We start from the raw sequence: 10563 nt of genomic DNA, 5'->3' as shown, positions 1-10563 counted from the left end.
GTGGAGGGTCGACGAAAGAGGGGGAGGCCTTCAACGAGATGGATTGACACAGTGGATGCAATGATGGGCTCAAGTATAGCAGGGATTGTGGGGCTGACGCGGGACTGGGCAGTGTTTCGTTCTGCTGTGCATGGGGTCGCTATGAGTCGGAAATGATTCGACGGCACTTAACAACAACAACAACAATAATAAATGTAATTTTTATTTATAATTCTCTGCTTATGAATGACTTTGAAAATACTTTCATGGTTAAAGGCAATTTTATCTTTTTTATGAAATTCCTGTTCATATGAAATTTCATTTCAAATTTTCATGAAATTCCTGTTCCTGTTTATTTTTCTATAAAATTTTTGGTCTTTATTCTCTCAGTTTTTAAGACTTTCATTTAATGGAAAGATTAGCCCTTTATCTCTGATATGTTCCAGGTTTGTTAGTTGTCTTTTGATGTGTTTGTGGTATTATTGTCATATATATATATTTATATTTTAATTTGTATATTGTCGAATTTATCAACCTTTCATTTTATTGCATCTTGATTTTGAGTCTTACATAAGACTATATTAAGCAAAAGTCAGATATCTTTTACTACATAAAAATGTCTAATTATTGCATTACCAAGAACCATTATTTATGCATTAAAGAATGTAAATTTCTAAGTATTGTCACTTTTTGTAGGTGAATGAACAAATGCTGTATTTTTTTCCAATAATACGAATGTCTAAGGAAACAAAAAGGAGCTCTGGTGGTGCAGTGGTTGACACATTTGGCTGCTAACCAAAAGGTCTGCAGTTCGAACCCACCAGCCCCTCCATAGGAGAAAGATAAGGCAGTGTGCTTCCATAAAGATTTACCACTTTGGAAATCCTATGAGGCAATTCTACTGTGTCCTAAAGGGTTGCTATTAGTCAGAATCGACTCAATGGCAATGGGTTTAGTTTTTGGAAGGAAGAAAGATATAAGAAGTTCTGGTGGCATAGTGCCTAAGGCACTTGACTGCTAACCAGAAAGCTGGAGGTTCAAACCCACCAGCCACTCTTTGGAAGTAAGATTGGGCAATCTACTTCTGTAGTGATACTGCCTTGGAACCCCAAGGAGAGGTCGCTATGAGTCGGATCTGACTCGACGGCAGTGATTTTGGTTAGTTTTTTGGTTTGAGTATGCAAAATCCCTTTCTCATTTGCAAAACACATTAGTTCTGCTTGCTGTGGTAGCAAAAGTTAATTTTAACTAGTGTTTGGACCTTTTTTGTGCTCTCAATAGGCTTTCAGCACAATTTGAGGTGGAGATGAAAACAACCAGTCAAGTAGTGGTGTACTTTTTTGTCTTTTGAGAAAGAAAGAAAATAAAATAATATACCTTTCTAGGAATAGTTGATTCAAGAGCTTATTTTTAGGTAAAGGGAAAGAGATTTTAGCTGTAGAAGCTATTGGCACCGAAAGGATCACTGAAGTGACGTGGGTCAGGACTCCCTTTTCTGTGTCCTTTGTTGTTATTGTGGTAAACACATAATAACAAATTGCTTGCTGTTTCACCGATCTTCAAATATTGTATGTTTTAATAGATAATTTAAGGTACTTTGTTGAATATCAAAGAAACCTAGGACACTCAGCATCACCATTGAGGAAGGAAAGAGCACATCATATTGATACCATGAACCATGTGTTCTTAAACACAAAGTCTTTACCATACTTACATAGGAAAGACTCTGAAATGTATGAATAGATCTTCAGACTAAACTTGGACACTCAGTTTGTGGTTCTACTCATTACTTGAGGAAAATTCTCTATAGGCTAGTGGATCATTTGTTTTCAATTTTTATCAAATAATTTTGCAATAGAGTTTTCATATATTAGCAGATATGTATTAAAATTATCATGAAGGCAGTTTACTATATTAGAAAGAGCACAACTCACTGGTTCATAAGAGCCTACTTCTTCTGGCATTGAAATAGTTTTATAACTGGTAGTTAAGGTTATGTGTCAGGTTGGCTGGGTCTGGTTTTCAGTGGCTGGGCAGCTGGATGTAGTTATTTCCCATGATGAGACCGGTAATCAGCTCCATGGTGGAATCTACTGTGAGCAGAGATATGGTCTGCTTCCAATATATGCAAAGCAGCTTTGAGAAAGATCTCTAGCTTTTTGACACATCTGGATCCTGCATTTGGCCAAGTCTTCATCTTTGTGGGCTGTCATGTTGTCTGCCAATCTTGAGACTGTTTCTGAACTTGAACTAGTGGCCTGCTGTGTTGCTTGACAATTTTGAAACTATTCCATTTTGTTGACCTTGGATTTATCAGCCTCAGCAGCCAGCAGCTGTCTGAGTTAAGAGAACTCCACACAATAATAATAATAATAAAATAATAATGATAATCAAAACTCAAAGAAATTGAAACGTGGGGTTTGTTCTGAGCAGTTACTTTATATGCATATAGGGAGACTATTTTGATTCCAGAAAAAACTAATGGCTCCCTGTTTCTATATAGAATAACTGCTCGGAGTCGATCTTGTGTTTCAATTTCTTTGAAGGAAAAAAAAAAGAGAGAGAGAAGCCTCAGCTTAAGTTGGCTGGGAGCAAGAGGCAGAGCTAAAGCCCAAGATCAAGGAGTTATTTTACCCAGCCCCTAGAACTGGCACTTTGAACTTGGACTTCTAGCCTCCTAAGCTGTAAGAGAATAAATCCCTGTTTGTTAAAGCCATACATTTGTGGTATGTCTGTTACAGTAGCACTAGATAACCAAAATGAATAATCAGAATGAATTTCTTTACTTGAAAATATATGGAAATATAACTCCTTTTCACTAATTTTTGTGAAGATTAATCTTGATAATGCATGTGAAACACTGTAATTATACAGATTGATTGTAGCATTATTTAAATTAAAAAATTATTAAGGAATCCAAACATTTATTTATTCTCCTCAGATTTTTTCTTATTATATTTTAGGCCTTTAATGATTGACCCGCAGGGCCAAGCCAATAAGTGGATCAAAAATTCTGAAAAAGAAAATCAGCTTAGTGTTATTAAACTATCAGATTCAGACTATATGAGAACACTGGAAAATTGTATTCAGTTTGGAACTCCACTTCTATTAGAAAATGTTGGCGAAGAACTGGATCCATCTTTGGAGCCTTTACTACTCAGACAAACTTTTAAACAAGGTAGAATATAATTAATATTAGTTGGTAGAACTAAAAATGATTAGATTATCTTTGAGGCATGAAGAAAACCACTACATAAATCTAATAATAATGTTAATAACTCAGAACTTCTGTGTGTTACTGTTATGGGTAAAAGAAACTTTGGAGCAATCTGTCAGGAATGAACATTGTTCAGGTATTCTTGCCCTGTCTTCACTGCTTTAATCACTATTATCTAGACTGTTACTCTATGTTGTCATTGTGTGCTGTTGAACTGATTTCAACTCATAGAGAAACAAGTGAAACTTAGGCTCATGGCAACCCCATGGGAGTCACAGTACAACTGTGCTCCATAGGGCTTTCAGTGGCTGATTCTTTGGAAGTAGATTTCCAGACCTTTCTTCCCCTGTGCCTCTGTGTAGACTTGAACCACCAACATATCAGTTAGTAGCCACGTGTGTTAACCATTTGCACCGCCCAGGGACTCCTGCTCTTTTATAGAGAACATGAAGAAATTGAAGCCAGCATGAAATTCCTTTATCTTGTGACCAAGGACCATACAAAGCCCATTATTATGAATAGTTATGGTGTATGTGGGCCAGAGTTGACTTTAGATGGTTTGGATATCCTTCTTATAAAACAAATAAACAAAAAAAAAAATTAGCTTTGCTAAACTCTACAACCTGTAATAGCTTTAATCTTACACAAATAATTTTGGAGTCATGATTGAAAATTGATGCAGGAAGGAAAGTCAAAAACAAATCTTGACTTAGAAGGCTCCATGATAACCAGAGAAAAAGTCCTCTACTACCTCTGAATGAGTCCAGTGTGTAATTGTACACTTGCTGCACAGTTTGTGACACTTGTCACATCTGTTTTCTATTTCAAATTACTTTAGTACCCTTTCTTTTAAGCTAAGCAAGTCCTTAGAAGTACATAAGCAGAGGTACTATGTAACTTTATCTTATTCATTGTACTTCTGTTTTCTGAAATATAGGTGGCATTGATTGCATCAGACTTGGTGAAGTCATTATTGAGTATTCCTTTGATTTCAAATTTTATATCACCACAAAACTGAGAAATCCACACTATATGCCAGAGCTGGCTACAAAAGTGTCTCTGCTCAATTTCATGATAACTCCAGAAGGACTTGAAGATCAATTACTAGGTATTGTTGTTGCAAAGGAGAGGTATGTATTTTCCTAGATGCATCTAGATGGTCTAGAGATGAATATTTGTAAGCTTTTAATGCTTTTGTTATGTGAATATGTCTACACTGTGTCAAATTTTTATTTCATTATGTTAAATAATTACAGAATCCTTCAGTATAATAACTCTGTAAAATTAACTTATAAGCCAACCATGTTATATTGATTTTAGTCTGGGCAGTGTGATTCAAGGTATATGCCATGACTCTGACTTGTATGTGAGTGTTTGAGCTAGAAACTTCACTTCTAGGAATTAATGCTATGGACATAATTAGAAATGCATTCTAAGACTTATATATAGAATATAAATGAAATGAGAACATGATTATTAAAAATATTAATGGATGGAAATCTTCAACAAAATCCTAGCCAATAGAACCCAAATTTGAACATACTAGAAAAATAATACATTATGACTAAGTGGGGTTCATGGGAGCTCTGGTAGTATAGTGACTAAGCCCTATGACTACTAACCAGAAAGGTGGTGGTTCAAACCCACCAGCTACTTCTCGGAAGGAAGGTTGGGCAATCTACTTCCATAGCAGTACCACCTTGGAAAACCAAGGAGGGTTTGCTATGAGTTGGATCCGATTTGATGGCAGTGAGTCTGGTTTTTGGAAGTGGAGTTCAGACCAGGTATGCAAGGATGGTTCAACATTAGAAAAACAATCAATTCATCCATCACATAAATAAAACAAGGAAAGAACCACATGATCATATCAATTGATGCAGAAAAGACATTTGATGAAATCCAACACCCATTCCTGATAAAAACACTCAGCCCATTATGAATAGAAGGGAAATTCCTCAACGTAATAAAGGGTCTATATGCAAAATCAACAGCCAACATTATTGTCAGTGGAGAGAGACTGAAACCATTACCCTTGTGAACAGGAACCAGACAAGGATGCACTCTATCACCACTTCTATTCAACATTGTATTGGAAGTCCTAGCCAGAGCAGTAAGGTATGAAAGGGAAATCAAAGGCATCCAAATTGGTAAGGACGAAGTAAAACTATCCCTGTCTGCTGATGATGTAATCCTATACATAGAAAACCCAAGAGACTCAGCAAAAAAACTACTGGAACTAATTGAGAGATTTAGCATAGTGGCAAGATAAAAGGTCATCATCCAAAAATCAGTTGAATTCCTGTACACCAGCAAAGAGATTGCTGAAAAGGAAATAAATACCATTTACAATAGCTACCAAAAAATTAAATACTTGGGAATAAATCTGACTAAGGACACAAAAGGCCTGTACAAAGAAATCTACAAAACACTACTTCAAGAAACTATAAGAGATCTACATAAATGGCAGAACATACCATGCTCATAGATAGGAAGATTGAACATTGTAAAAATGTCAGTTTTACCCAAAGCAATCTATACATTTAATGCAATCCCAATCCAGATCCCATCAACATTCTTTAAGGATATGGAAAAAGCAATCACTAATTTTATACGGAAAGGAAAGAGACCTTGGATAAGCAAAGCCTTATTGAAGAACAGCAACAAAGTAGGTCTCACACTCCTCAATCTCAAAACCCTACTATACAGCCACAGTAGTAGTCAAAACACCTGGTATTGGTACAATTACATAGACCAGTGCAACAGAATTGAGAACCCAGAAATAGATCCATCGACCAATGGTCAGCTGATTTTTGACAAAGGGCTGAAATCCATTATATGGGGGAAAAGATGGTCTCTTTAACAAATGGTGCTGGCAAAACTGGATATCCACTTGCAGAAAAAATGAAACAAGATCCATACCTTGCACCATACATAAAAACTAACTCCAAATGGGTCAAAGACTTAACTGTGAAACCTACAACTCTAAAGTTCCTCGAGGAAAAAATAGGGGCAAATTTAGGGGCCCTAGGAGCTCTGGTAGCATAGTGCCTAAGGCACTTGACTGCTAACCAAAAGCCTGCAGGTTCAAACCCACCAGTCACTCCTCGGAAGGAAGGTTGGGCAATCTACTTCCATAGTAATACTGCCTTGGAAACCCAAGGAGGGATCACTATGAGTCAGGTCCAACTCAGTGGTGCATAACAACAACAACAATTCATGGCATAAACAGCTGTGAAGCATAACTCAAAATGCACAAACAGCAGAAGATAAACTAGATGACTGGAACCTTCTAAAAATTAAATTTTTTATGTCCTTCAAAAGATTTCCCCAAAAGAGTAAGATGAGAACCTACAGTTTGGGAAAAAAATACTCAGCAATGATATACCTGACAAGGGACTTACCTCTAAAATTTATAGAAAACGCCAACACCTCAACAACAAAAAGACAAACAATACAATTTAAAAATGAGCAGAAGACATAACTAGACACTTCACTGAAGAGGATGTTCAGGCGGCCAACAAATGAAGACGTGTTGATGATCATTAGCCAATAGCGAAATGCAAATCAAAACAACGAGATACCATCTCACCCCAGCACTCGTAACAAAGTTCAACAAGACAGAAAATAAATGCTGGCAATGATGTGGAGAGATTTGGACTCTCATACACTGCTGGTGGGACTGTTAAATGATACAACCACTGTGGAAAGCAGTATAGTGATTCCTTAAAAAGTTAGAATTAGAAATATGATTTGATGCAGCAATTTCATTACTAGGTATATATCCTAAGAAGTGAGAGCCAGGATTAGAACAGATATATGCATATCCATGTTCATCACAGCACTGTTTACATTAGCAAAAAGATGGAAACAACTTAGGTGCCCATCAACAGAAGAATGGATAACCAAGCTATGGTACTTACACACAATGGAATACTATGCAACCCTAAAGAATAACATAGAATCTGCAAAACACCTCATAACGTGGATGAACTTGGAGGACATTATGCTGAGTGAAATAAGTCAATCAAAGAAGGACAAACATAGTATTAGTTCGTTATTGTAAAAAGTCAAGGAAAGGTTTATATATGGAAGAAAACTAACTTTGTTGGTTACCAGGGGTGGGAAGGGATGGGAGAGAACACTGCAAAAATAAAAAATGAATAAATAAATAAATGTTTTCCATTTAAAAAACAATTATACATATATATATATATATATATATATATATATATATATATATATATATATATATATATATATATACTAATGGATGGATAACAAATATAAACATTTGTGTGTGTATACACACACACACACACACACATACACACATAAAGATTGGAAACAATACATCAGAATGTTAACAGTGACCAAGCCTAGGGAGGTAAGTTTATAGGCAATTTCATTATTTTCTTCATATTTTATGTATTTTTTCCATTATTGTTATTGCTGTTAGGTGTTGTCAAGTCAGGTTTGACTCATAGTACAACAGAACGAAACACTGCCTGGTCATGCACCATCCTCACAATCTTTGTTAAGCTCGAGCTCATCATTGCAGCCGCTGTGTCAATCCATGTTGTAGAGGATCTTCCTCTTTTTCACTGCAAATATTTTACATAAATGTAAACATGCATGTGTACCTTCCTTACCAAATGGAAACATCCAGCTTGGCTGTACCTAATACACGTCCACATAATCGACTATTTCTCTTTCAACACTGTAATAAATACATCTGTCTCTCTCTCACACACACATCCTACTGAATCAGTCTCTAAAAGAGAAATAAGGATTTTGGAATTTTCCCACCACCAAAGCATGAAGAAACCACATGTTGAATACATGCTTCTGCTGTAGAAATAAAAGAGTTAATGAGTGACATAATTACTAATTTTTATGGAAATTCCAAGAGTTTAGAGAGTACCTTCTGCAACAAAGACCAAATTAAAATTAGTTGTACACATGTCACATGACATAACATACTGTATAACATTACGGACAGTGTTACTTAGATATTTTACACCATCTTTATTAAGACATAAGTGCCAATTTTGTCTATCATCTGATAAACCAGTTGTATATCCTTTCTATCTCTGCTATTGTAGATGATTAAAATTAACTGATGACAAAGCCAAGGAATAAATAAGACATTGCCTGCTTTCAGTCTCTTCTCCAGTTCTTATTCTCACATAAGTGGCTTCCAGATGGATAAACCCAATGTTTTCTTAAACTTATTTTGTATAAGCTATTGCCACATTTAACATGTATGCAATTAATACATTTTTTTTCTTTTTGCTTAAATTTCTCAGATTATTATTTGTATAGAAGTGATTTTCATTTTCTTGGATTAAGATAAAGAGACATAACCTTAGTTTGTGTTACGATGTCTGAAAAATTGCTTAAATATCTATAAAATTGTGATACATAACACTTACATATAAATTTAGATAAAGTACTACAAACTTATATTAAATATTTCTATCTTTTTAGACCAGAACTAGAAGAGGAACGAAATGCTCTTATTCTTCAGTCTGCAGCTAATAAGAAACAACTAAAAGATATAGAGAAAAGAATTTTAGAAACATTATCATCTTCAGAAGGCAACATTTTAGAAGATGAAAGTGCAATTAAAATCTTAGACTCTGCTAAAATCATGTCCAATGAGATAACAAAGAAACAGCAGGTGAATAAAGAATCCTAGAAATGTTTCAATTCTTTTGTCTTCCAGTCCTTGAGGAAAATGCTGTGATAAGCTTCCTGCAAAAGAAAAAAGAATTGATAAAATGCTAAAACATAGAAATGAATTTTAAAATCACAGTATCTCTTACCATTATCAGAATTATTCAAAACCTAGTCTGATATATATATGTATATATATATATATATACCCAAAACTAAAACCCACTGCCATTGAGTCAATTCTGAACTCATAGAGACACTTTAGGACCGAGTAGAACAGTTCCACAGGTTTCCAAAACTGTCAATCTTTACAGAAGTAGACTGCCTCATCTTTCTCCTGCAGAGCAGCTTGTGGATTGAAACCACTGACCTTTTAGTTAGTAACTGAATCCTTTAACCATCGCACCCCAGAGCTCCTTTTTATCTCTATACAGAAGAAATAAATTTAGAATGAAATTTTTAGAAATGTATTTTTTATGATTAGATAGTAAGATAGGTGAGTCAGATTCATTCAAATTTTATTTGAGTGGAGCTTGAAATGTGTGGGGTTAGCTGCTGGTTAAGTTCTAGAAACCAGTAGGGATTTTCTGACATTGCTTTGTCATTTGTTTGGGAGAGAGGTATGAGAGTCAAGGATGGTAAGTGGAGGATAGGATACAAGTCATTTATTGCATATTTATCTAACACGGATAAATAGCATTATGTCAAATTTATAAGTTGATTATCTATTAGATTGATTATCTATTAGAATTCTTTCAATTCTAATAGACCCACCCAATGGTGGCATAGTGCCTAAGGCATTTGACTGCTAACCAAAAGGCTGGAGGTTCAAACCCACCAGCCACTCGTTGGAAGGTTGGGCAATCTACTTCCATAGTGATACTGCCTCAGAAACCTAAGGAGGGGTTGCTAGAAGTTGGGTCCGACTCCACGTCAGTGTGTTACGTTGTTGCATAACAGTGGGCAAGGAGCCTCTGGTTGGTGCAAGTGGTTAATGTATTTGGCTGCTCACGGAGAGCTTGGTGGTTCACAGGTGCCTCAGAAGAAAGGCCTGGTGATTTACTTCTAAAACATCAGCCACGGAAAATTCTATAAAGCACACAGTTCTATTCTGACACTCATGGGATTGACGTAAGTTAGAATTGGCTCAACAGCAGCTGTTTTGTTATTGCTGGTTTTTAACATTGGGTTAATCAGAAACGTAAAAAAAAAAAAAAAAAATGTACTGGTCACTCAGCATCCCTCCACTATCTCCCACCATCCATCCATTTCTGGGCCAGAAGCCTCAGAACATCTAGTCACACTTCCCCTCTGGATGAGTTTGGTTTTGCATGAATATAAAGATGTGACAGCTCCTCCTGGTCAGGTACACTGTTTTTTTAGGGAGAACTAGGTGGGTAGGGTCTTAGATAGAACAGTCATCCTTCTGTAACTATGGTGGAAATATGCTTTTATGTCCTCCTTCCCAATTCCATCAAAGCAGAACCTACTTCTTATTGTTCTCTCACCAATCTGTCTTATTGTTATCATTACTGTTTTTAAGGGGAAGGAAAATAGGGAGCATTTATTACTGGTTGGTTTATTTCTTACTAAGAATGAGTGAAAAGGAGATATATGCACATATATTGGTTCAAGTGGGAGCTCTGGTAGCATAGTGCCTAAGGCACTTGACTGCTCACCAGAAGCCTGGC

At 35.9% G+C, this 10563-nt stretch overlaps 1 protein-coding gene across 1 annotated transcript in view; it reads left to right on the top strand.

Moving 5' to 3' along the window:
* The window catches only part of DNAH12 (dynein axonemal heavy chain 12), a 313213-nt gene that overhangs the window by 226121 nt on the left and 76529 nt on the right, over positions 1–10563 (top strand). Inside the window, exons 55-57 of the mRNA XM_042780465.1 lie at positions 2943–3157; positions 4134–4326; positions 8684–8876. Of these exons, the coding sequence (XP_042636399.1) occupies positions 2943–3157; positions 4134–4326; positions 8684–8876 (601 nt within the window). The remainder of the gene's footprint in view (positions 1–2942; positions 3158–4133; positions 4327–8683; positions 8877–10563) is intronic.

Source organism: Orycteropus afer, unplaced genomic scaffold, assembly GCF_000298275.1.
Source record: "Orycteropus afer afer isolate SDZICR_OR568_19922 unplaced genomic scaffold, OryAfe1.0 scaffold00041, whole genome shotgun sequence".
In the NCBI taxonomy this organism is placed as follows: Eukaryota; Metazoa; Chordata; class Mammalia; order Tubulidentata; family Orycteropodidae; genus Orycteropus; species Orycteropus afer.
This window is presented reverse-complemented; position numbering and strand designations above follow the sequence as displayed.